Source organism: Giraffa tippelskirchi, chromosome 7 (assembly GCF_054371585.1).
Source record: "Giraffa tippelskirchi isolate mGirTip1 chromosome 7, T2T-mGirTip1v1.2.pri, whole genome shotgun sequence".
In the NCBI taxonomy this organism is placed as follows: Eukaryota; Metazoa; Chordata; class Mammalia; order Artiodactyla; family Giraffidae; genus Giraffa; species Giraffa tippelskirchi.
The window spans coordinates 6553986-6580435 of record NC_137281.1 but is presented as its reverse complement, the minus strand read 5'-3'; the positions used below and the strand labels follow the sequence as shown (position 1 = coordinate 6580435).

Sequence of the window (26450 nt, the reverse complement as noted above, 5' to 3'; positions counted from 1 at the left end):
CGCGCCCGCTCCGGGAACCACGGCGGGGAGCCGGCAGGGCGCGGCCCCAGGAGGGGTCCCAGGTGGCCGGGGCCCCAAGCCTGCGTGTAGGGGGCCCGCGCCGGGGGCGGGGGAGGGACTCCGGAGTCCTCGAGCCTCAGTGCCCTCCCCCTCACGCCTCCTCTGTGGCCATCCTGCCTACGCTGGGAAACCGGACTCTCCCTCCCGGCTCTGGTTTCCCGAAAACGACTGACTTGCAGATACTAAGAATGGTTTTCTAGACCCTGTCTTCCCCCCCCATCTCTACCCGCCCCCCATGCCAGAGTCCTGGCTCAGAGCCCGGGTCCACTTCAAACCCCAGTCCCTTCTTGTCCCTCCGCCTAGGACCCAAACGCCCAGGCCCTCATCCTTCTCCTTTCTCTGGGATCCAAGAATCTGGATTCCAGGTCGGTTCTGCACCCGGACTCCGGAGTCCAGGCCCCCACCTCCCTCAGACGCAGGAGTCCCCGCCTGCCACACATCCTTCCTTAGACCCAGGTGTCGGAAGCCCAGCCCCCCTCCTCCCTGGGGACCTGGCATTCAGCCACCTCTCCTTGTCCAGCTGTTATTTCTCGCCTTTTAGAACACACAGGCGGAATGTGGGGCGGCAGGGGAGGGTGGGGTGGGGAGGCGCGTCTAGGCCTCCCGGGGCCTCCTGGGAGTCTCCCGACTCCTTAAAGGGCCCCCCCTGGGGGCCCACCTGTCCTCCCTAGGGCCCATCGGGACACCGCTGCGGTCGGAGGAGCGGGAGGAGGTCCGACGACATGCCTGAGGCAAAACCAGGTGGCTTGGGGGATCCCCTCCTTCTGTGGAGACGGAATCCTGTTTTCACTGGGGACTCCTCCCTCCATGGGGCTGGGAGAATGGGGTGTCTTCTCCCATTGGGGAGGGGCTCCCTTCCTTGTGTGAGAGGGGAGGGTCCCACACCTGTGTTAGGTGTGTGTGTTGGGGGGGTGATTCCCTTTCCCTTTGTGGTGGCGGGGATTCCTTTCTCTGCAGGGAGCTGGGGGCTTATCTCTGGGTGCACATGGAGATTCTCTGTGAATCAGTGTCCCTCTTCCTCCACGGGAATGGAAGTCCTGCAGTTGGAGACTGCAGGGTTTTGGTGGGGTGATCGGGTCCGTTACATTTGAGGATGCAGTCTTCTGGGAAAGGACCTGGGTCACTTTCTGTGAGTGAGGATTGGGACCTTTCTCTGCAGGGAGATAAAGTCCGGTCCTTGTGTGTCTAGTTATTAGGGGTCCTTGTCTGCGTGGTGAGGCGAGTTCTCTGTACAAAGATGATGGGGCTTGGGGCTTCCCAGTGTAGGAATTAGGGGACCTTCTCCATATAGAGGCTGGAGAGCCTTTCTCTGTGTACAGTTTTGGGGCCCTTCTTTGAATGGAACTGGGGGGCATTTTTACATATGTGGATGGGATGGGGCTTCCTCTCTATGAAGCAGTGAACGGAGAAGACACAAGCCCCCAGAGAGGACCCTTCCTCCTAGGATGTCCAGTCAGCTGGTACCAGGCCAACCAGGCTGAAGGGTGGGTGTCCAGCCCCTCGCTGCAGCTGGGGTCCTGGCGGGCCCTGCGCCAGCAGGCAGGGCGTGTGAAAGATGCTGTGGTCAGCACCAGTATCCGATTTCCAGCCCAGGGGAAGAGCTAATTATACCGTCAAGACCTAAAAGGTCAGAGCCGGGTGGCCCGGGTGGATGAGGCAAGGCCTTCCCTGGGGAGGGGAAGGAGAAACCGGATCCACAGAGTCTCGGATTAGAGATAAATTTACACCTGGACGGCTCGACTCCAGGATCTGAAGGAGGCGGGGCCCGGGGGCCTGCGCTCCGGGGTTCTGGAAGAGAAGATGGAGCGCGTGCTCAACCAGGAACGTCTTCTGTCTCACAGCGGCCAAAAAGGCCCCCGCGGGCAAAGATGATGCTGCCAAGCCGGCTCCCAAGGAAGTGCCTCCTCAAGAGGCCCCTGCAGCGCCCCCTACAGGTGAGATAGATGGCGCTCCCGCGGGCAGAGCGGAACCTGGCGGCTCATCCCCGGCCTCGCAGGTGGTACCTCCCCGCCCTCTCCTTCGGTCCGTCCTCCCCACAGCTCCGGGGCTGACCGCCCTGCCCTACTCACAGCCCTCCAGGGCCCCCCAGCGCCTCCAAGGCGGAGCCTAGCCCCTCAGCCTGGCCGGCAAGCCTCCAGCAACTGGCCGATCCGTCCGCCAAGTCCCGCCCAGCTCTGAAAGCCCCAGCCCGTCCTGATACCTCTCCTACCCTTTTAAAGCCCCCGTTTAAGACCATCCAGATCTCCGATGGGGAAACTGAGGTCCAAAGGGGTGGGGGAGCCTGGACACCCACACACCTGGATGACACGTTGGTCTCTCCCAGGTCAGGAAAAGTCATTTTGCCTCCAAGGTCTTTTTGATGCTGAGCAGAAAATGTCCGTCATTCGCTCTAAAACCCCGCCCCCAAAGTGGCCTGCCGCCCCCTCCCCGGCCCGCCTCACAGCCTCCCCCAACCCCCGATCTTATCTCCTGAGCAGAAGCCCCACCCGGAGACCAGTCTCCCACCGCGGAGGAGCCCACCGGGGTTTTCCTGAAGAAGCCAGACTCCGTGTCGGTGGAGACTGGTGAGGGGCGCCTGGGCGAGGAGGGGGTAGGGGCCTGGGGGTTCCTGGGTCTGAGGGAGGTGGGGCCGGAGGCTCCCAGCGTCCCAGTCCACTTTGTAGGGTCTTATGGCTCCTGCCCGACCGTCCTTTGCCACCCTTTTCCCCCCTCCTCCCAGGAAAGGATACTGTGATCGTGGCCAAGTTGAATGGGAAAGAGCTGCCGGCCAAACCGGCCGTCAAGTGGTTCAAGGGGAAGTGGTTGGAGCTGGGCAGCAAGAGCGGTGCCCGATTCTCCTTCAAGGAGTCCCACGACGCCGCCAGCAATGTGAGGACCCCATGGGGGAGGCGAAGGCGTGCGGGGCAGGGCTGGAGGTTGTGCTGGCTGCTTGGTAGAGGTTGTGCGGGGCAGGAAGGGAGAATGTTCCAGTCGGAGCAGGGTGCATTTGGGCACGGAGTGTGCATGCCCCCGCGAGCTCTCAAGGTCAGGGATGTGGGCCCCCAGAGGTCAAGATTGTCCAGCCATGGGAGGAGGAAGCTGGCTCTTCCTGGTGGGACTTGGAGAGTGGTGAGGTGGGCTGTAGGGGCGTGGGGTGGCACCGGGGGTCATCACATGAACCCGCACCCCTGGCCTGGCCCCCAGGTGTACACTGTGGAGCTGCACATTTTGAAGGTGGTACTGGGGGACCGCGGGGATTACCGCATCGAGGTCAAAGCCAAGGACTTTTGTGACACCTGTGCCTTCAACATCGATGTGGAGGGTATGCTGGTGGGGGTGGGGGCCAAGGGTTTTGGGTCTGGGTGGGGGGTCAGATCTGCCATCCAGGTGTAGGGATAGAGTGTAGAGGTGGGGGTGAGGTGGGCACAGAGGCAGGGATCAGGGTATTCAAACCTGGAAGGGAAGTGAAAGTGTTAGTTGCTCAGTTGTGTCTGACTCTTTGTGACCCCATGGACTGTAGCCCACCAGCCTCCTCTGTCCATGGGCTTCTCCAGGCAGGAATACTGGAGTGGGTTGCCATTTCCTTCTCCAGGGGATCTGCCCGATTCAGGGATCGTACCTGGGTCTCCTGCACTGCAGGCAGACTCTACCACCTGAGCCACCAAGGAAGCCATTCAAAATTGGGGAGAGAGTCTACCATCTTAGAGCCTGTTGAGGTGTAGATTTGGGAGTGAAAAGGTTCAGGGTTTGGAGATGTGCATGTGAGGCTTAGGAAGTGAGTTATGTAGATTCCAGGGTCACAGCATACAGGCTTGAGAGAGTGGTAGTAAGGTTTTGAGAAGTGAGGGTGTCCCAAGTTTTGTTTTATAAATATATTTTCCATTTTATTGTCTATTGTTTATTTCAGGTGAGTCTAAGGGTGAACAGGTTGAGGGTGAGGGTGTACAGGATTGATGGGAGGTTGCACAGATTTGGGGGCATGTGTGTGGAGCTCTGAGGGTGTACAGATTTTGAGGAGTCTTCAGCCCAGGAGATGTGGGAGCTTAAATACGGAGGACACAGGTGCTGAGTTTTCCCTGGGCTGGGGAGCTCAGCTGGGGGATACAGGCTGCTGAGAGAGGGTGGTGCACGGCAGGGAAATGAATCTACAAGCAGAGGATGTCCAGGTCTGAGAGAGAGGGTGTGCTGGCCCACGAGATGGAGGAAAAGGGGCCTGGGTGAGGTTGTGCAGGCCTGGAGGAGACTGTGCAGGCCTGGAGGGAGGGGCTTGGCCTTAGATCAGGCTTTGCCTCCAAGCTCATCTTCTCTTCCCCCATCACCCCTCCCCAGTGCCCCGTCAGGACTCCGCTGGGCAGAGTCTAGAGAGCTTCAAGCGATCGTAAGTGACCCTGGACCCCAGGGAGCGGCAGGGGTGTGACCTGGTGCCAAGGACCATGGGAGGGTCTCCCTGGGTAGAGGCAGGTGCGGGAGAAGGGGAGGATCAGGGAAGCCTAGGAGTGGGGATCCAGGGTGAGCCTGAGAGTCGGGACCTCAATGGGGTTCACACTCCCTTTCGATGGCCACAGGGGTGAAGCGAAGTCAGACACTGCGGGTGAGCTGGATTTCAGCAAGCTGTTGAAGAAGAGGTGAGTCCACCCTGCCTGGCATGGAAAGGGGAGATGGGGGCTCAAGGAGGAGAAATATGGTGGGTGAGATCCCCCTGCCCCCGTTGCTTCCCCACTGCTATGCTGGGACCCCACCACCCCTCCATCTACCCACCTTCACCCACCCTGCCACCTGTCCATCCACCCATCCACCCACACCTTTACCCTCAACCCCACCCAACCAATCATCTGCCCATCAGTTTGCCTGCCTACCCACCCTCTAACCCATCACCCTCACATCTACCTTCCTGTCCACTCAGGCTCTGATTCACCTATTCATCCACCTGTCCACTCACCTCCCCACCACTCATCCAACCATCCAACCAGCTACTTATCTATCCATCTACTAATCAACCCTCCTACTCATCAGTCTGCCCACTCCTCTGTTCATCCAACCAGCTACCTATTTATCCATCAACAAATCCACTTATCCACCTACCTACCCATTGCCCATCCCTCTCCTCACATATCCATTCATCTACCCACCATCTTCCCATCTGTCCACCCGTGCATCAGTCATTACACTCAGCCCCCCATTCACTGACCCATTCATTCATCCTGCACCCACCAACTCCATCCTCCGCTTTCCCACCTATTGAGGCATCCGTCTATCTGCTTTTCCACCGTCCATCGTCTACCCTGCACCCACCTTCCCATTTGTGCCTCTATCTGCACCTGCATCTCTCTTTCAACTGAGTCCAACATCTTACCCACCCATCTACTCCTCTACCTCCTCATCTAGCCAGGCCTCCCTCCATCAGCTGTTCACCTCTTCAGCGGCACACCCATCTGCCAGATCGCTCTGTTAGATTCGTCTATGTGCTGTGTGCTTAGTGACTCAGTCGTGTCTGAATCTGCGACCCCATGGACTGTAGCCCACCAGGCTCCTCTGTCCATGGGATTTTCCCAGGCAAGAATACTGGAGTGGGTTGTCATTTCCTTCTCCAAGACTCATCTATATGCAATTGCTATTGTGTAGGTTAAAAAAAGATTGAATATTGGCCATTTTATATGATTCAACATGATGCTTGTCCAGCCACTCAGTTATTCATTATCTGCTGGTCTATATATCCATCCGTCCATTCACTCATCAATCCCCATAACCAAATCCCCAACAATTCTACCTGCTAATAGATTTATCTGTTTGTCTTTACCCAGCCATCCACCTTCCCAGCCATCTTCCATCAACATGTTCACCCAACCAGCTCCTCCCAACTCACTCAGCCATTCTCCATCAACCCATCCACCTATCTTAATGTCATCCATTCCCTACCAATCCACCCATCCATTGACCCATTCATCCATCAGCCTAACCGTCCAAGGACACCTCCACCCATGTATCAGTCCCCCACTTAATGCTTGTACATCAATCCAGATATTCACGTGTCCCCAAATTTGCCCACTCATCTATCCTTCCTTTGTTCCCTTCCCTTCCTTCCTTCTTTCCAGAGATCCACTCACTCTCTCATTCATCAAACATCTTCTGAGGCCTCCTGTCTACCAGGCCCTGAGCTGAGATTAGGGGACAGAGAGAAGTTTGACTGGTTCCCTGACGTTGGGTCGCTTATTGCCTTGGGAAGATGGGTCTGGTCCAGCAGACACGGACACAGACCAGGACTGTTTAGTGTGGTCAGTGAGACGGTCCCACGAGGGCCTTGTGAGAGCCCAGAGTGAGGGCAACTGCTATGCTGGGAGTATAGGGAGTGCCTCGTGGAGGAGGAACTGTGGTGCTAGGTCTTGTAGGATGAAGAGCAGGTGGAGAGAGGTCATCCAGGCAGGGAAACATTTTGTGCAAAGGCTCAGGGAGGCAGGAGCAAGCCCAGAGCATTCAGGAAAAGGCAAGTAGGGTGGTTTGAGTAGTGGGGAGAGTGGATGGGTCGGAGGGTGAGGTTGTGATTGCGAGGCTGAGCTGCTGGGGTTTCCTTCTTAGAGCAGTGGGGAGCCATAGAGGAGTTTTGAACAGGGAAGGGATGGCATCTTATGTAGGGGTTCAGAAATAGCCCTCAGGAGCCAAGGAAGGAACAGACTGGAGGGGAAGAGATGGGATGAGGTCAGGAGGCCAGGGAAGAAGGAGGCTGGGCGATGGACCAGGTGGGACAGGATAAGGAATAACAGACCCAGAGAGGGAAAGTGACGCAGAAAGTGGGAGGAGGAGGCAGGGGGAGACCCTCACCTCCTCACTCCCTGCTGCCCCCGGCCTGTTCTCCCCACCTTCAGGCAGGTGGTTGAGGAGGAGAAGAAAAAGAAGAAAGATGATGATGACCTTGGCATCCCGCCAGAGGTTTGGGAGCTCCTGAAAGGGGCAAAGAAGAGTGAGTACGAGAGGATCGCCTTCCAGTACGGCATCACCGACCTCCGGGGCATGCTGAGGCGGCTCAAGAAGGCCAAGGTCGAGGTCAAGAAGAGCGCAGGTCAGTGCTGGTCTGAGGGGAGAAGGGCCCTGCCCACGGGGACTCCAGCATCGTGTGTAGCCAGTGGTCCGACCCTGGATTTATCTTTGGGAGGTCCCGCTCTGAGGAGTAATAGAGAGCCCTGTTCTCAGGGGCCTCCAAATTCATAAGAGGCTTTCTGACTTTGGTGGCCTGGGGAGGGAGCCTTGATGGCTTAGAGCACTGAGAACATCTCAGCTCCATCCCGCTCACATCCCTCCATCTCCAGCCTTCACAAAGAAGCTGGATCCAGCCTACCAAGTTGACAAAGGCAACAAGATCAAGCTGGTGGTAGAGATCAGCGACCCAGACCTTCCCCTCAAGTGGTTCAAGAACGGCCAGGAAATCAAACCAAGTACCAAGTATGTGTGAGGGGTAGAGCCTGGATTGGGGGGAATCCAAGTTCCAGAGAGAGGGAAAGTCCAGAAATAAGACTGGCTACTCTTAGCCCAGAAAGGTCACTCCCTCATCCGTATGAAAAGTACAGATAGTGATACCTGGGTAGAAAACTAGACAAAGGCAATGAAGAACAGGAATTCAGTTAGAAGAAACCCAAATGACCAATATACTAAGTACATATTCAACCTTGCAAGCACAACCACCATCACCAATAACAATACAAATGAAAACAGTGGTCTTGGGACTTCCTTGGTGGTCTAGGGGTTAAGACTTCACCTTCTGCTGCAAGGGGTGTGGGTTCGGATCCCTGGTGGGGGAGCTAAGTTCCCACATGCCTCAGGGCTAGGAAAACCAGAAAAAAACAAACAAACAGTGGTCTTTCTGCTCTCCAATTGGAAAAAGACTTTAGAACATGGTAAAAACCTAGTGCTGGAGAAGACGTAGGAAAATGGGTCCGCAGATGTTGGTGGTGAGAATGTATATTGGCAAATCTCCAAAAGGGTAGTGAATTCAAAAGTTTTAAGACTGTGCAATTCTAGGTATTTTTCATAAGGGCCTAATCATGGTTATGCATATGTAGCTGCAAGGATGTTCACTGGATCATTTGCTGCTGTAGCAAAAAATGGAAAACAACCTAAGCATACAATTCCATACTAAGGTGCTGTGCCATCACTCAAAAAGATATTCTAAAGTGGACACTAACACGGGAAGCTGTTGAAGATTAGCGTTATGTGCAGAAGAAGAGTTCTTATTTCTGCTACACAAAATGTTAATCTACATATAGATTTTATATAAAAAGATTGAAAAGACAGAGGTCAAAATGTTTGTGGCAGTTATCTCTTGGCAGAACAATTATGGGTGGGTTCTACTTTTATTATTTTTCCCTTGGTTGTGTTTTCTAGATTTCTCATCATGAGCATTTGGGATGTGATAAAAAGTTATGTTAATTAAGATACAGGTTAACTTGCTATAACAAAGCGTCCCCAGAACACGGTAGTTTAGAAAGAAAGATGTTTCTAGCTGATTGATCTAGATCCAGGTTCCACATTTTTTGGCTACACAATTTCTTATGGCATTGTCCTCGTCTGCATGATCAAAGCTGGGTCATGGGCACAACTGTATCTATCAGACAGGAAGAGGGAAGGAGAGAAGTCTAGAACAAGCATCACAAAATTAGAGATGACCTAGCATTTATGCCTGTCTCCTCCACTCACTTTCTGTTGGTCCAAGCTCAGCGGTGTGGCCATCCTAGCTGCAAAGGAGTCTGGGAAACGTAGTTCTTTAGGTGGGTTGCTGTGTGCCACTGCTAAATGGAAGAAGGTGGATATGGGTTGACAGTTAGTATTTCCGCTGTGGTTTTTTAAATACTAGAAGTTGGACCATCTACCCCCTTCCCACACAACTTGGCTCTGAGAGGGAGTGGCTTGTCCTGAGAATAGATGGGTGGATGGAGGATCCCCTCTGTGCCCTGGGTTGAGCTGAGACTTTTGCACCAGATACATGTTTGAGAACGTTGGTAAGAAGCGAATCCTCACCATCAACAAGTGCACGCTGGCGGACGATGCTGCTTATGAGGTCGTCGTCAAAGACGAGAAGTGTTTCACCGAGCTCTTTGTCAGAGGTGAGGCCAAGATTTGGGCGTGAGCTTGGGGAGTGGGGCTCCTGACCTCCTGTGGGACTACCAGGAGACTACTGACCGCCTGTCTCCCCATGCCCCACAGAATCCCCAGTCTTTAAAAAAAAATTATTTTGTATTGAGGTATAGCAGATTAACAAACAGTGTTGTGATAGTTTCAGGTGAACAGTGAAGGGACTCAGCCATACATGTACATGTATCCATTCTCCCCCAAACTCCCCTCCCATCCAGGGTGCCACATAATGTTGAGCAGAGTTCCATGTACTATTCAGGAGGTCCTTGTTGGTTATCCATTTTAAATACAGCAGTGTGGACATGTCCATCCCTAACTATCCCTTCTCCCCATCCTTCCCCCTGGCAACCATATGTTTGTTCTCTAAGTCTGTGAGTCTCTTTCTAGAACCCCCAGTATTGATTGTCACACCCCTGGAGGACCAGCAGGTGTTTGTGGGCGATCGGGTAGAAATGGCAGTGGAAGTGTCAGAAGAGGGTGCCCAAGTCATGTGGTAAGTGACTCTTGACCCCTGATCTCCATACGGATGCCCACAGTGTCTTCGCCTCAGCTTCTATCTTTAGAATCTCTCTTGAAGGCTTCAGACTCTTACCCAGTAGTTTCCGGGAGACCTCGGCCTTTCCCTATAAATCCTGATCTTCACTCATGACCTCTTCCTGTAACTTCTGACCTCTGCTCTTCCAGGTCTTTTTCTGGATCCCTGCTATTTCTGATTCATTAAATTATTTATTCACCCATTCAACCAATTATCCATTGTTTGGTCCATTCACTCATGTATCCATCCATCCATCTATCTATCCATTTATCTATCCCGCATCCATCCATCTCCCCATTCATCTCATTGATTCAGCCATCCATCTCATCCATCCACCCACTCACCCATCTATCCATCCATTTATCCATTCTTACATCTACTCCCCCATCCAACAAGTATTTATTGAGCACCTACTGTGTGGTGGCACACTTCTAAGTACTGGAGATAAAATGGGGAGAAAATATATCAACATGGCTTCTGCCCTTATGGAGTTTATGATCTGGCAAATTTCTGGGGCGTGGTGTATGTGTGTATGTGTGTATGTGTATTGGAGAAAGATAGAGGCATTAATTGGAGAAGGCGATGGCAACCCACTGCAGTACTCTTGCCTGGAAAATCCCATGGATGGAGGAGCCTGGTAGGCTGCAGTCCATGGGGTTGCTAAGAGTTGGACACGACTGAGCGACTTCACTTTCACTTTTCACTTTCATGTGTTGGAGAAGGAAATGGCAACCCACTCCAGTGCTCTTGCCTGGAGAATCCCAGGGATGGGGGAGCCTGGTTGCTGCCGTCTTTGGGGTTGCACAGAGTCAGACATGACTGAAGCGACTTAGCAGCAGCAGCAGCAGCATTAATCAAGTCATCACACAAATAATTATCAAAGTTCTATTTTGACAAGTATTTCAGAGGAGCAATAACTGATGCTGTAACCATTTTTTAATAGGAGAGAGGGAATCAGGAGGTCAGGGAAGGCTTCCTGGAGGAGGTGATGATTGAGTTGATATTCAAATGATGAGAAAGTAGAAGTGAAGTGGGAGGAGTGGCCCAGGCAGGGAAGCACCATTTTCTGAGGCCATAATATCTGCCATATCTCGGTGACCCTGAACTTCCTCTATACTCTGACCTCTCCTGTGACCTCATTTTCTGTCTCCTGACCTCCAACGGAGTCCTGTGGCCTGTGACCACTTCTTCCTGCTTTTCTCCTCTGACCTGTGACCCATCTACTGTAGACACCTCTGCCAACATTTCTCTCTCCTCCTTTTCTTGATTTCCCTTCTGATCCCTGATTCTTGCTCAGGATTGTCTGACCCCTGACTCACCTCTGACATCCAGACTCCGGGCCAAATGGATTCCTCACTTCCCCCTCCCCCCAGGCTGAAAGATGGCGTGGAACTGACTCGGGAGGATTCCTTCAAGGCCAGGTACCGCTTCAAGAAGGACGGGAAGCGTCACATCCTCATCTACTCGGAAGTGACCATGGAGGATAAGGGGCACTACCAGGTCATGACCAACGGCGGCCAGTGTGAGGCGGAGCTCATCGTGGAAGGTACGGGGCCTCCCGGGGGCTGGGGCAGGGGCCTCACTGCGCATGCTTCAACACACGGCTCGAGGTGCCCAAGCCCCAAGTCCTGGCGCTCTCCCTGACTCCTTCTCTGCCTCCTACCCCACATGCGATTCACCAGCAGATCCTGGGGGCTCCACCTTCGAAGGATATTCTGAATCTGACAATTTCCTTCGACCTCCATTGCCCACACCTGGCCCCGGTCTCCATCCCTTTATGCCTGGACTGGTGCAGTAGTCTCTACGCTGCTCGTTTTATTTTTAAATTTGTGCCCCCACCCCCATGCCAGGCAGAGCAATCCTTGTAAAATGTCGGACAATGAAAATGGGACACATTCTGTGGTCTAGCTCACAGGATAGGACCCATGTCAGTTTCTGGTGCAGTTGACTACATTTACAAGAGATGTCACCACCACCCCCCCCAACTCCCGTGATCCTGTAATTCTTTTTTAAAAAATATTTTTATTTTATTTATTTGGCTGCACTGGGTCTTCGTGGTCACATATGGGATCTTTAGCTGTGGCATGTGAACTCAAGTTGCAGCACGTGGGATCTAGTTTCCTGCCCAGGGATCGAACATGGATGCTCTGAATTGGAAGCATGGAGTCTTAGCTACTGAGTCACCAAGGGAGTCCCCTGTAATTCTTTAAAAAAAAAAAAAAAAAGCTTGAGTCATTGATGGGCCAGATAAAAGATGATATATCCATCTGTAGCCATAAAAAGAACAATTTTTTACTTTATTGATTTGGAAGGGTTTCCAAGGTATATTTTAGGTGAAGAAGCAAATATTCCACTATTTGTATGGAAGGGAAAGAGGAAGGAAGGGAAGGAGAGAGGGAAGGAAGGAGGAAAGCAACTGTATGAACATCTTTGCTTTTATGGCTGTGAACTGGCTATAATGTATTTGGAGATCGGATAGAGACCTGTACAGTTGGCAGTGGGGAGGTGAGCGATCTCCCCCTCCACATCTACATCCTCTTATCATTTTTTTTTCATAATTGTGTTTATTTATTTATTTTTGGCTGTGTGGGTCTTCATTGCTGCGTGGGCTTTTCTCTACTTGCAGTGCGCAGGCTTCTCACGGTGGTGGCTTCTCCTGTTGCCGAGCACAGGCTCGAGGACGCATGGCATTAGTAGTCGTGGCTCACGAGCTCAGTAGTTATGGCTCCCGGGCTCTAGAGCACAGGCTCAGGAGTTGGGGGGCTTGGTTGCTCCACGGCATGCGGGATCCTCCCAGACCAGGGATCGAACCTGTGTCCCCCGCATTGGCAGGCGGCCTCCCCACCACTGAGCCACCAGGGAAGGCCCTATCATTTTCTTTTTAAGCCATACAAGTGCACTGTTTTATTTAAAAAATTAAAAAAAAAAAAAAAAGTAAGTCAGACCCCAGCCATCTTCGCAACACTTTCCACTTCCCTCAGGGTCAATGCAGAGCCTTCTCTGTGGCCCGCGGGGTCTACCCCTGCCTGCGTCATCTCCCGTGTCTGCCTCCCTCACTCTGCCAGCCTGCTGGCTGTTTTCCAAGTTGATAAGCCTGCTTTCCTGTGCCAGGTCCTTGCACATGCCGCGCCCTTTACCTGGGGGCCTTCTGCAGCCTCCCTGCCTTCCCCCTGGCCTCATCACTCGCTCTTGTTGTTCAGCCTGCAGCGTGCCAGGCTTTCCTGGCCTCCACTATCTCCTGGAGTTTGCTCAAATTCAGGCCCGCTGAGTCGGTGATGCCGTCCAACCAACCATCGCTCCCTCTAATTTGTGGTCTATGTGTTTTCTATTCAGTATCTGTCTCCCCACTAGAACGTGAGCTCGTGAAACTTATAGGGTTTTTTTTTTCTGGATTGTTTCATGGCTGGATCCCCGGAGCTGGGGACTGTGCTCGGCCCATAGGGGGTGTTGGCCAATCCCCGTGGACAGGCCGGACCTTGATGACCCTGTCTCCTTCCCTCCCTGTCCAGAGAAACAGCTGGAAGTCCTGCAGGGCATTGCGGACCTGACGGTGAAGGCCTCGGAACAGGCCGTGTTCAAGTGTGAGGTGTCCGATGAGAAGGTCACGGGCAAGTGGTACAAGAATGGGGTGGAGGTGCGGCCCAGCAAACGGATCACCATCTCCCACGTGGGGAGGTACGGAGCGCACCGTGAAAGTGGCCCGCAGACCTCGCGGTTTCAAAGAACAAGGGTTTAGGGGATTCCCTGGCGGTCCAGCGGTTAGGACCTGGTGCTTTCCCTGCGGTGGCTTGGATTCAGTCCCTGGTTGGGGTACTGAGATCCGGCAGGTTGTGTGGTGCGGCCAAAAAAAAGAAAAAGAACAAAGGTTTATTTCATCGTGAGTCTCAGGGTTGGTTGGAGGCTGGCTGATCTCGGATGGCCATCATCCTGGACTCCCTCAGGGCCTTGCTAGGATAGATGGGCTGCTCTGGTCTGGTCCATGGGACCTCTCATCCCCCAGGAGGCTGGTCTTGGCATATTCCTCTGAGTGCCGTGCGCTGTCCCTATGTCGCTTCTACCATGTCTTATGGGACAAAAGAGGTCACAACCTGCAAGGTCTCCTTGCAGGGGTCACCGCTCCAGGGAGGGAAATCTGTGGCCATATTTGCAGCCAGCTTTGGCAGGGAGGGGACTTTCCCGGTGGTCCAGTGGTTAAGAATCTGTGCTCCCAATGCAGGAGACACAGGTTCGATCCCTGGTTGGGGAAGTAAGATCCCACATACCATGTGGGGCGGCAAAAAAATTAAAAGAGGGAAAAAAAGGGAACTACTTTGAAGTGGAGGGTGTCTAGCTAGGGAAACAGGGGACTGGAATTCAAAGCATAGCACGTGTTACCGTGTGCTGGGGAGTCTTCTAAATGCTTTACAACAACCCCCTCGTAGACTGTCAACATTACCCCTGCTTCATAGATGAAGAATCGGGGGCAGGGAGAGGTTAAGTGACTTGCCCAAGGTCACACAGCTAGCAAGGAGCGGAGTGGCATTGGGTTCCAGTTACTGGCATTGCGTTGGGCACGTGGATTGTGCCGCGGAGCGTGTTTCTCCGTTGTGGTCCCCAGGACGACCTAGGCTGACCTCTGTCCTGCCCTCCCTTAGGTTCCACAAGCTGGTGATCGATGACGTCCGGCCTGAGGACGAGGGAGACTACACCTTTGTGCCCGACGGCTATGCCCTGTCCCTCTCGGCCAAGCTCAACTTCCTGGGTGCGGGTGCCTCTAGGTTTCCCACCTCCCTCGGGGGGCTCAGATGCCCCCCTTCAGGACTGAGTTGCCTTAAGTGTACATTGGGGGGGGTGACAGCGGGTGTTTGCGGGAAGTGGGATGTCATGGGCCTGAATCCACCCCCACCCCCCAGGTCCCAGGGTGACGCCAGGCCCTCCCCTCTGCCTCCAGGGTGTGAGGGTGGGATAAGGGGCCCCATAGACCTAACCATCTGGTCTTCTTCATCCTCCAGAAATCAAGGTGGAGTACGTCCCCAAGCAAGGTAAGGACCAGGGGCTGCTATGGTCTTTAAGTGGGGGTCTGGACCCCCGGGTCTGAGGGAGGAGGGGCCGGGGGTCTGGACCCCTGGGTCTGAGGGAGGAGGGGCCAGGGGTCTGGACCCCGAGTCTGAGGGGAGAGGGGCGGGGGATCCGGACCCCCGGGTCTGATGGGGGAGGGGCGGGGGGTCTGGACTCCTGGGTCTGAGTGGGGAGGGGCTGGGGGTCTGGACCCCCGGGTCTGAGGGAGGAGGGGCTGGGGGTCTGGACCGCTGGTTCTCTATGGCTGTTGGAACCCAGCTTCCCAGGAGATCCTCTGGAGGGGTTAGGAGGCCCAGCTGTCCACTCCCAAGTTGCTCAGACTCTCTCCTCTGCCACCAGAGCCACCCAAAATCCACCTGGACTGCTCTGGGCAAACCTCGGAAAATTCCATCGTGGTTGTGGCTGGAAACAAGCTGAGGCTGGACGTGTCCATCACCGGGGAGCCCCGGCCTGTTGCCACCTGGATGAAGGAGGACGAGGTATGGTCGGCCCGCCCAGTGCCGTGGCCTCTCCCCCAGCCCTGCTGGCTGGCTTTAGGCAAGCTGGTTTCCCTCTCTGAGCTTCGCTTTCATTGTCTGTAAAAGGAGGAGTATGATTCCTTCTTCAGAGAGATGAAGACTGGAGATTATATTTGTTCATCACATGGTACTGGCCTAGCACATGATGGGTACTCCATCTATCCATCCATCCATTAACCCATTAATCCATCAGTCAATCCAGCCATTCATCAATTCACCCACCTAACCATCTTTCTATTCATCAGTTCATTCATTCATTCAACAATTAACCCATTTATCCATTTATCCATGAATTAGTCCACTTATCCATCCATCCACCCATCCAACAAATATTTTCATCTTGTATGTTCCAGGCCCTGAGACAGTTCAATTTTTCTTCTCTCCTCTGGGCTTCAGTTTCCTCTTCTGTAAAATGGAGAGACTTGACTCAGTCTTCATTCATTCCTTCACTCAGCAAAGCACCCCCCACCCCTCCCCGAGGTTCCCTCTGTACTGGGTTCTGTGCTCGGGCACTGAGAATACAACCAGGAATCACACGCAACCCCTGCCTTCCTGGAGCCTTCATTTGTGGAGAGAGGCAGACTGGTGCCCAAAGAGGCACAGTCCAGGGTGATTGGGGCTGAGATAAAGGGAGGTACCGGAAACTACAAGGATTCCGGGGCTGGGGCCATCCCTTCCTGAGGGTATCCAAGAGTGCTTGCCAGAAGAGGTGACTCCTGGGTGGGTTCTAGAGGATGGGTAATGATATAGCAGATCAGGGCATTCCATGCCCCAGGGGTCAGCTTTGTAACATCTTGGGGATGAGGCGGTCTGGTGTTTTTAATGAAGGCTGGTGTTTGCTGGAGGGTGAGGAGGGCAGAGGGGGTGGTGATGAGGCTGGGGGCAGACCCACCAGGTCCTCTGTGGCTAGGTCCATGGGGAACCCCTGGAGGCTGGTGAGCAGTGCAGGGGCAGAGGCCGGTCTGGGTTTGGAGAGAAGTAGACAGAGGCCACCGGTGGTCGTGTTCAGGTGTTCACGGGCACCGAGGGCAGGGTCCGCATCGAGCAGCGAGCCGACAGCAGCAGCTTCGTGATCGAGAGCGCGGAGCGAGGCGACGAGGGTCGCTATACCATCAAGGTCACCAATCCCGTGGGCGAGGACGTGGCCTCCATCTTCTTGAAGGTTGTGGGTAAGCGCAGGGGGCCCCGGGAGCTGAGCCAGGGGGTGGGCCCCCAAGGCCCTGAGGGGTCCTCTGACCATCCTGCCTGGACCCCCCCCACCCAGATGTCCCAGACCCCCCGGAGGCTGTGCGAGTCACGTCGGTTGGAGAAGACTGGGCTGTCCTGGTCTGGGAGCCCCCCAAGTACGACGGGGGACGGCCGGTCACCGGTGAGTGCCTGTCTGCCAGAGGGCCATGACCTCTGACCTCCCCCACTCCCCGACTTCTCCTTGACCTCCAAGAGTCCTCAGCAGTGACCGCCCTCGGAGACATGGTTTTCCGTCTTCAGTAACTCACCATCCCCTTTGCCTTCCCGTCATCCTTTCCTCCCCAGCGACCTGGGAATCCTGGCTTTCGCTAACAGCTGAGGATTTTCTGTGACCCCCAACTCCCTGATTCATGACCTGTGACCCTCCTGGATCCCTGGCCCCACGTGGATGACCTCTAACTGCTCTGTGACCCTAAGATTCATGGCCTCAGACCTCTTTGGGTCATGTGACCTTCTGCTGCACCCTTGACTGCCCCCTGACTGACCTGTGACCCCAGGCCTCCCCATGACTGCCTCCACTTCTCTCTGCCGTGGGGGGGGGGTGCCAGGATACCTCCTGGAGCGGAAGAAGAAGGGCTCCCAGCGCTGGATGAAGCTGAACTTCGAGGTCTTCACTGAGACCACCTACGAGTCCACCAACATGATCGAGGGCATCCTCTACGAGATGCGGGTCTTTGCCGTCAACGCCATCGGGGTCTCCCAGCCCAGCATGAACACCAAGCCCTTCATGCCTATTGGTGATGCCTCTCTGCACCCTCCCTGAGCCCCCGCCCACCTCTGACCCATGCCCTGCCTGTCACTGATCTCGGACCCTACACCCTGGCCTTGCATTCTGTCAATTCTGCTGACTTGTCCCCTCTCATCGAACAACTCAAGACATTGACCCCCCCAGCCCCACTCACCCTTCTGACCTCTTCCCGACCCAGTACATCCGCCACTCACCTTTATGATCCTGGACTCCATGCTGTCTCCCGAATGTGTCCTTGACCTGTGACCTACCACGCTAATACCTATCCCTGCCCTTGGAGACCTCACGATCCCTGGATCCCATTGCCCCAAACCGGCAATGCTACGTCCTTGCTTGCTGACCTCTGATTCACCATATTGATCCCTTTCCTGACCAGAGACTCCAGCTCTGACCCCTGAGCCCTCATTGACCCCACCCCCTTTCCCTGGAATCTTACAGCGCCCACGAGTGAACCCCAGCACCTGACTGTGGAGGACGTGACAGACACCACCACCACCCTCAAGTGGCGGCCCCCGGATAAGATTGGGGCAGGCGGAATCGATGGGTACCTGATCGAGTACTGCGTGGAGGGCTGTGAGTCCCCCCGTCTGGCCTGGCGGGGGGCAGCGACGCACGGAGAGCCCCGGTGGGCGTCCAGTCTGGGGACTGCTAATGGGGCGGGTCTCTGGCGTAGTGAGCTGCCCTTCTGCTTGGGCTTGAGTGTAGGATGGGATGGGTCAAGCCAGGCCCCCAGTGACCAGCTTGTCCTCTGTCCCTCCCTCTCTCCTTACCCCCTTCCTTCCTTCCTCTCCTACACACTTTCTCCATACAGCAATACCTTTTGTGCATCCTCCAAGTATTTATTGCCCTTCCTCAATTCTGTTTATCCATTCACCTACCCACCCACCCAACCTTCCATCCATCCATCCAAGTACTTATCCACTCCCTACACTCCCTTCTCCTCTGTTCTATCCACTTATCCATTCATCTACCCATCCCACCAATCTTTCATCCTTCCTTCCTTCTTTTCCTCTCTTATTTCTCCCTCCTTTCCTTCCCTCCTCTCTCTTTCCTTCCTCTTGTCCACCCAGTCATCCAGCCAGCCATCTTTCTATCCATCTGAAAACTGTATGGATCATCCAACTATCTACCCAACCAATAACATTTTTTTCATCCTTGTATCTATCTCTTCACCACTTTCATCTCTCCCTCCCTGCTTTCCCTCCCTCTGTTTGCCTACAGAACCATTTAACCATCTAACAATCTATTGTTTATCTGTCCATCCATGCATCCATCCACATTTCCACACATCTCGCCCTCCATCCTGCACTGAACAAACCGAGCTGTCTTTGGTGTCAACGGCTCCGCAACTCCACGACGGGCCCAGTGCCCGGGCTCTGGAGGTGTCTCCAACGTGGTCCTCTCGCAGGGAAGACAGTGATGCCATATCCCAGGCCTTAAGTCAGACAGATGTGGGTTCCAGTCCTGGCCCTACCCTACGCTTTTTAACTGTATGATCTTGGGCGAGTCTCTCAGCCTCCACTTCCTCATCTAAAAATGGTGAAGACAGTTCCCACCTTGATGGGATGCAGTGATGACCACATCCAGGGATGCATGTAAATGATGGATGCTTGGACTCTCTGGTCAATTTCTTCCTCTTCTCGTCCCAGCGCTCTTTCCTCCACTCCTCTCCTTGCCCTCCCCTCCCCAGTCTGTGTTTCAGAATCTACTTTTGTTAGGGTTCACCCTGTCAACTCTTGGTCTGATCCATATTAGCTCATCAACCCATGGCAAAGAAACCAAGATGGAAAGTCACCTATTACAGAGGCAGGAAATCCGAGGGGCCCTCTCTAACTACCACTCCCAAGTCTTTACCCTCTCTGACTCTCAGTTTCCTCACCTCTAAACTGGGGATAACTGTGGAGGCAGGAATTAATGAACTAACATGAATCAGCTCCAACTTGGTCCTGAGACAAGCTCAAGAAACGTCAGCTGCAGCTAGGCGTTGCTGCGGGGCCCGGAGACACTGAAGGGACAGGAACCAGATGGGGCCCCTAGGAAGGTCCTGAAGGAAGCGCCCCAGCCTGGCTCCTCTCTCGTAGCTGACGAGTGGATCCCTGCTAACACGGAACCCGTGGAGCGCTGCGGCTTCACCGTCAAGAATCTCCCCACAGGAGCCAAAATCACCTTCCGCGTCGTCGGGGTCAACATCGCCGGCCGCAGTCAGCCGGCCACCCTGACCCAGCCGGTCACCATCCGGGAGATTGTGGGTGAGCAGCTCCTGACCCCCCGACCCTGCTCTCCGAAAGACCAAGCTGCTGTGGTCACTAGGGTTGCCCCCTCGTCGCCCCTGGTCTCTGTCCCTCCGTGGGACATCCCCCCGCACCCCCGCCCGGCGCTGAGCCCCTCCCTGGGTTTGTACCCTCAGAGCAACCCAAAATCCGGCTACCCCGCCACCTCCGCCAGACTTACCTCCGCAAAGTCGGGGAGCATCTCAACCTGGTCATCCCCTTTCAGGTGCGTCGAGCTGCAGGTGGGAGGGGGGGCGGGCGGGGCGCAGGGGTGAGGAGGAGTCAGCTCCTGCGAGTCAGACCCAGGCTGACCACACGCCCCCGCACCTCCCCGGGCAGGGAAAGCCGCGGCCGCAGGTGGTGTGGACCAAGGGCGGGGCGCCCATAGACACCTCCCACGTGCATGTGCGCACGAGCGACTTCGACACGGTGTTCTTCGTGCGCCAGGCGGCCCGCTCCGACTCCGGGGAGTACGAGCTCACGGTGCAGATCGAGAACATGAAGGACACGGCCACCATCCACATCCGGGTTGTGGGTGCGCGGCCCGCGGGCGGGGAGGGGAGGAGAGGAGAGAATGAGCCCCGGACGCGGCCAGGTGGAGAGGTTGGAACGGAGGAGGGTGGGGCAGAAGGGGAGGAAATGCGAGCGGGATGCCGGGGCGGGGAACCTGAGACCCGCACCCCCCCAGGGGTGGGGATGGGCGGACGGCCCAGAGGAGGTGAGGCGCTGGACATTTAGAGATGCTTGGGCTGACTTCTAACAGCTCTACCACCTTCCAGAAAAGGCAGGGCCCCCGGAGAACGTGATGGTGAAGGAGGTGTGGGGCACCAACGCGCTGGTGGAGTGGCAGCCCCCCAGGGATGACGGCAACAGTGAGATCACCGGGTATTTGGTCCAGAAAGCCGACAAGAAAACCATGGTGAGCGGGCGGCGCGAGGGTGAGGCGAGAAAAGCTAGGGAGGTTGTTACAGCAGGTGTGCCGTTCCCATTTCCCAGCTGCGGAAAACTGAGGCACTGAGAGACCTGGGAGAACGGGCTGGGGCCGTGAGGAAAGACTTTTGGCTGAGATTTGGTGCATAATTTTTTTTTTTTTTGGCTGTACCATGTGGCTTGTGGGATCTTATTTTCCTGACCAGAGATTGAACTTGGCCCACAGCAGTGAAAGCATTGAGTCTTAACCACGAGGCCACGAGGGGAACTCTAATAGGTTTTCTTTTTCTTTTTATTGAGGTAAAACTCACCTAACGAAAATTCCCAGGTGGTGCCCGTAGTAAAGAACCCACCTGCCAATGCAGGAGATGCAAGAGACTTGGGTTCGATCCCTGGGTTGGAAAGATCCCCTGGAAGAGGGCATGGCAACCCACTCCAGCATTCTTGCCTGGAGAATCCCCATGGACAGAGGAGCCTGGCAGGCTACAGTCCATGGGGTCGCAAAGAATTGGACACGACTGCAGTGACTTAGCACGCATACGTTTTTAAGTGGCATTTCACATCTTCCCAGTGTTGTGAAACCACCCCCTCTATTTCGTTCAAGACAATTTCATCATCTGGATCGGAAACCCCATGTCTGTCAAGCAGTCCCTTCCCTTCCCCCTGACCCCTCACCAGCCCCTGGCAGCCCCCGATCTTCGTCCTGTCTCTGTGGATTTGCTTACCCCAGGCATTGTGTCTGGACAGTCACACGCTGTGAGCCTTTGTGTCTGGTTCCTTTCACTCAGCATCATGTTTTCCAGGTTCATCCATATTGTAGCTGGTATCCGTGCTTCAGTGCTTTTCATGGCTGAGTGCTGTTCCCTTGTTTGTTTGGTTAGTTTTGGCCACACCACTTGGCTTGCAGAATCTTGCTTTCCCAACCAGGGATGGAACCTGTTGCCCGCTGCAGTGGAAGCACAGAGTCCTAACCACTGGACCGCCAGGGAACTCCCCTACCAGTCCCTGGCTTGAATGCACCACGTTTTGCTTGTCTGTTCAGCTGCTGATGGGCACCCGGGTTGCTCCCGCCTCCTGGTCATTGTGAACAGGGCTGCTGGGAAGGGCAGGTTTTGTGAGCGAGGCGTCTGCTTTCCCGACACCCTTCCTGGGTCTGTGTCTCTGACTCTCCTGGCCCCTCCCTGTCCCCCGTGCTGCAGGAGTGGTTCACGGTTTATGAGCGCAACCGGCACACCTCCTGCACCGTGTCCGATCTCATCATGGGCAACGAGTACTATTTCCGAGTTTACAGCGAAAACTTCTGTGGGCTCAGCGACTTGCCTGGCGTCTCCAAGAACACAGCCCGGATCGTCAAGACAGGTCTGATCACCCCGCTCAGGGCCAGTCCTGGTCCCCCATCTCTCTCTGGGTTGGTTTGTTTGTTTTTTTGGACTATACTTCATGTACAATGTTGTGTTAGTTTCAGATGTAAAAGCCAAGTGATTCAGTTCTACATACACGTATATTCATCATTTTTCAGAGTCTTTTCCCATGCAGGTTATTACAGAATATTGAGTAGCATCCTCTATACTACACAGTAGGTCCTCGTTGGTTATCTGTCGTATATATAGTCTCTCTGGGGTTTGAACTTGACTCCTCTGATCATCCCCCTCCTGGACTGAGTTGATGGCACCTGCTGCTGGAGGAGAGGCTGTCGGGGTCAGGGTTGGTCCCCTCACAGGTGCATCTCCCCTCCCCCAGGTATGACCCTCAAGTTGCCCGAGTACAAGGAGCATGACTTCCGAACGCCCCCCAAGTTCCTGACGCCTCTACTAGACCGGGTGGTGGTGGCTGGTTACGCTGCAGCTCTCAACTGTGCCGTGAGAGGCCACCCAAAGGTGCCGTGTGTGTGTGTGTGTGTGTGTAACCCTGGAGAAACATCTTCACCTTCCAAGGTGAAGCCCCCATGCCTTCCCACCGCATGGGCTCCTCCTCCCTGAGTTCTCTCTCCTCTGCTCATGGGATTTACTTTTAGTGAAAAGTGTTTCCTTTATTCGTTTTTATTAATTTTGTCTGTGTCACGTGGGATGGGGGATCCTAGCTTCCCAAACCAGGAATTGAACCTGTGCCCCTTGCAAGGGGAGTGCAGAGTGTTAACCACTGGACCACCAGGGAAGCCCCAGGATTTGCTTGCTTTTAACCCACTTCCTGTCTCTCTCCTCTAGCCAGAGCACAAGTCTCAGCTCATTACACTCCAACTTCCCTCAGAAACAGGAATCTTTGGGGTGGAGGGGGTCTAACACTTCAAGGCTCCCTGATATCTTCCTTCCCCATCCAGTTTCCAGGCTGCTGTCTGGGAATGCGGATACTTGCAGTCTTGAACTCCCAAGGGCCCACCTAGACCAGGGGCTGCAAACTGTGGCCCTCAGGCCAAACTTGTCTGCAACTGGTTTCTCGAAATAAGATTTTTTAATCCTTTTTTTCTTTTTCTTTTGTTATTTTGCTTTCACATTACTAAATAAGATTCTGTTGGAACATGGCTGTTCACACTAGTTTGTGTGTTGTCTCTGGCCCAGAGACCATAGAGCTCAGGAAGCCTAAATCATGGACTGCCTGACCTTTTTCACACATTTTGCCGTCTTCTGGTCTAACTCCAATTTTTAGCATCAGCCCCGGTAGGCCTACCATGGATTCCATCACTGCTGTTAACTGTTTTATTCACTAACTCCATTTATTCATTCATTCCATTCATGTATTCCCCTACCAATTCATTTATTTATCCTGTTCATTCATTCACTTCATTTGCTTATTTACATCATTCATTCTTTCATTCTTTCAACACACATATTTCAGAGACTTTCTATGTGCTGGTGAATTGAACAAGGAATTCCTTTATACTGGGGAAGATGGCCATTCATCTGAAGTCACACGTGTGTGCATGCTAAGTCACTTTAGTCATTTCTGACTCTTTGCAACCTTATGGACTGTAGCCTGCTAGGTTCCTCTGTCCATGGGATTCTCCAAGCAAGAATACAGGAACGGGGGCTTCCCTGGGGGCTTGGATGGTAAAGAATACTGGAGTGGGTTGCCATGCCCTCTACCAGGGGATCTTCCCAACCCAGGCACCGAACTCAGGTCTCTTACATCTGAGTTGGCAGGCGGGTTCTTTACCACTAGTGCCACCTGGTTGACAATGAAATTATAAAGGGTGGGGACTTACCTGGTGGTCCAATGGTTAAGAATCCACCTTACAATTCAGGGTACAAGGATTCGATCCCCTTTTGGGGGACTGAGGTCCCACCTGCCAAGGAGGAACTAAGCCTGCGCTCCGAAACCACGCATCACAACAAAAGATCCCGCATGATGCAACTAAGACCCGAGGCAGCCAAATCAAGCAATTACTTAAGAAAATTAGAAAGGGTGGAGTGTCTGCTAAGGAAATGCAGGCGGTTGTGAGAGTGTAAAGCAGGCATTCCTGTTCCAGTCTAGGGCCTGGAAGTGACATGGGAGCTGAGACCTTAAAGACAGGCAGGTGCTGATTCGGCAAAAAGAGAAGGAAGAGCAGTCTTAGAAGAGGGAACAACTAGTGCCAAGGTCCTGGTGGAGACCTGACCGGTCTGAGGAACAGCAGGGCAGCCCACGGGTTGGACAGAGAGAGGGAGGGGGTGGGAGGTGAGGGCAGAAGGCTAGGATGGGACCAAAGCACATAGGGCCCTGTGGGCCACCGCAAGGGTGAAGCTCTTCCTCTTACAGAAGAGGGGACCGAGGGTCAGAGAGAAGTGACTCATCCACGATCAGCCAGTCAAAATGAGGGGGTGGGAGAGCCAAAAGGAGACTCCACGCTGCCTCCCAAGGCCCCGTTGTGCCAATGCGCAGGGGACCCTCTGTCACGTGGCTTCCTTGTCTGCTCCGCTCAACAGCCCAAGGTGGTCTGGATGAAGAACAAGATGGAAATCCGCGAAGATCCCAAGTTCCTGATGACTAACCACCAGGGGGTCCTGACGCTGAACATCCGCCGCCCATCCCCCTTCGACTCGGGGACTTACTCGTGTCGGGCCGTCAACGAGCTGGGGGAGGCCCTGGCCGAGTGCAAGCTGGAAGTCCGAGGTGAGCTTGCGGGTGGGGGTGGCCCTTAAGCTCGACCCGCCTGACCCTCATCCACGGCCGTTACAAAGCTGACGGTGCAGGGCAGACCTGGGCCCTCTAGGAGAACGTTTGGGAAGCCGATTCAGACCCCAGCAGGGACACTGCCATGTGGGGGAAACAGAGGCAGCACAGGGTGTTGTGAGGGGTGGTGGGGGAGCACCTGACCCCGCCTGGGCAGGAGTCTGAGGTTCTCCAGAGGAGCTGAAGGACAAATAAGAGGTGAAGGAGGACGCGAAGAGCTTAGCAAATGATCACGAAGGCTTCCGGTGCAGCTGGGGAGGTGTGTGGACACAGCACCAAAACCATCATGGACAGTGGCAGAGGACCGGGCGGGGGGTGGCTGGGAGGGCCCGGAAGACAGCCCCCTTCCACAGCCTGCCCCCAAGCTCCGTGCCTCCCGTCCCTTCCTCTCTGCCCCACAGCCTCAGCCTCCTTTGTCCTCTTCCTCCTGATCGCGTCCCTGCCCCCTACCCAGCCTCCAGTGTCTCTCCAGTTCCACCTCTCGGCCCTAGAGGGCGCTCTGTATCCACGGCTGACCTGCGCACAGCCCTCCTAGGGCTACCCCAGCAGCCCTGGGACCCTTCAGCCTGGCGTCATGGTCCTGAATCTGCCACCCCCAGCCCCTCTCCAGCCTCAGGTCCCCCCTCCTGGCGCCCCCTGTTTTCCAGCCACACCGAACAGCTGGAGGCTGGACAAACCAGCTGTGCTGTCTCCTGCCCCTGGGACTTTGCACATGCCGTTCCCTCTCCCGTCTCGCGCTTCTGTCCAACAAACACCCACCAGTCAAGACTTGGTGGGGAGGCCGCTAACCAAGTCCCTCAGGGGCGGCCGACGTTCACATGGGCCTCCAGGGTCCCTCCCCGGCCATGACCCCCCCGGCTCTGATGACAGCCCAGCAGACAAGGGACCACTCTCCACGCACCTGCTGCCTGTCATTTTAAAGCACCGCTCTGCCAGGCCGACCCAGTTCCTAGTGTTCTGCTGTTCCCTTTCTGAATCCGCTCAGAAATATGCCTTCTTCAGGATTCCAGTGAGGGCTGCTCTCTAGCAGCTGCTCGGAAGTCAGAACATGCCAGCTTGGGGTTCAAAACTACAGGAATCAAGGGCTCTATGAAGTTGGGTTAACCTGGTGTCCAGCTGGGTGGGGAAGGGAAAACTTAACCCCTCTGCTCGCCAAAGGAGTCTAGAGGGCAGAGGCTGAGCCAGGGGCGGGCGGGGGCGGGGGGAGCACAGGAATTTTTACCACCCTTTTCTCCCCGCCCCCCACAGTGCCGCAGTGAAGCGCTGTCCTCCACCTGCCGAGATGACTTACTGGTTGCTGAGCCCTAACCCAGACCTCCCCAGACACGTTTCCCTTTCCCGAATTATAAGTGAGAAGATGGTAGTCTTGTCTTGACACCCTTGTGTCTGTCCTTCTTGAGTCTGTGGCCCTGCCTTCCTCCTCCTGTAGGGTTTAGTCACCCAGGGGTGGGCGGTGGGGCAGCCAGGTTGGAATGGCAACCACCACCACAAGGCAGCCCTGGTGAAAGAGACCATGTAGAGGCCGTCATCTTGGAACAGCTACTTCAGGGAGGCCACCATGTTGCCATGGCAACTGCACAGTCACAGGGGGACCCAAAACCCTGTGGAGGCAGCCCTCTTGGGAGGAGCCACTGTGAGAGGCGAGGAGGCGGGCTGGCTGCAGTGGCAGCCATAGTCAGTCAAAGAGGAACCCAAGGACTGACCTGAGGGGCTGCCCTTATGGGGCAGACATGCTGGAACGGTGGGTGCGGGGCCGAGGGGCCAGACACCATGAACCCGAGACCACGCTGAGGCAGCCATTACTGAAAGACCTGCTTCCGCCACGTTGAATTGGTGAC

The 26450-nt window shown here is 54.8% G+C and overlaps 1 protein-coding gene across 19 annotated transcripts; it reads left to right on the top strand.

The window, feature by feature from the left end:
- The first annotated feature begins 720 nt into the window (after positions 1-720).
- MYBPC2 (myosin binding protein C2) lies at positions 721-25989 on the top strand. 19 transcript variants are annotated; one of them, XR_014060688.1, is made up of 28 exons: positions 721-801; positions 1902-1994; positions 2538-2624; positions 2780-2928; positions 3244-3361; positions 4369-4417; positions 4605-4664; positions 6900-7093; positions 7341-7473; positions 9007-9131; positions 9547-9652; positions 11068-11240; positions 13204-13369; positions 14329-14435; positions 14686-14715; positions 15092-15231; positions 16280-16439; positions 16535-16639; positions 17067-17255; positions 17705-17839; positions 19348-19515; positions 19674-19762; positions 19876-20071; positions 20316-20455; positions 21666-21849; positions 22187-22343; positions 24366-24552; positions 25861-25989. XR_014060688.1 is itself a non-coding variant. In XM_081514589.1 (28 exons), the coding sequence occupies exons 1-28, from the start codon at positions 783-785 to the stop codon at positions 25869-25871; spliced, it is 3426 nt and encodes a 1141-aa protein (XP_081370715.1). In that variant the 5' UTR covers positions 721-782; the 3' UTR covers positions 25872-25989. The 19 variants fall into 19 exon arrangements, 14 of the variants coding, with proteins under 14 accessions (XP_081370715.1, XP_081370713.1, XP_081370708.1 ...); XR_014060686.1 differs by having other exon boundaries at positions 22170-22343; XR_014060687.1 differs by having other exon boundaries at positions 21666-21874; positions 22170-22343.
- The last annotated feature ends 461 nt before the right edge of the window (positions 25990-26450 follow it).

Bases quoted from the DNA above. Each gene is read 5' to 3' on its own strand.
- MYBPC2 (XM_081514578.1), top strand. The intron at 4,665-6,899 runs GTGAGTCCACCC...CCCCACCTTCAG, and splicing joins AGCAAGCTGTTGAAGAAGAG to GCAGGTGGTTGAGGAGGAGA. The intron at 14,436-14,685 runs GTGCGGGTGCCT...TTCATCCTCCAG, and splicing joins GGCCAAGCTCAACTTCCTGG to AAATCAAGGTGGAGTACGTC.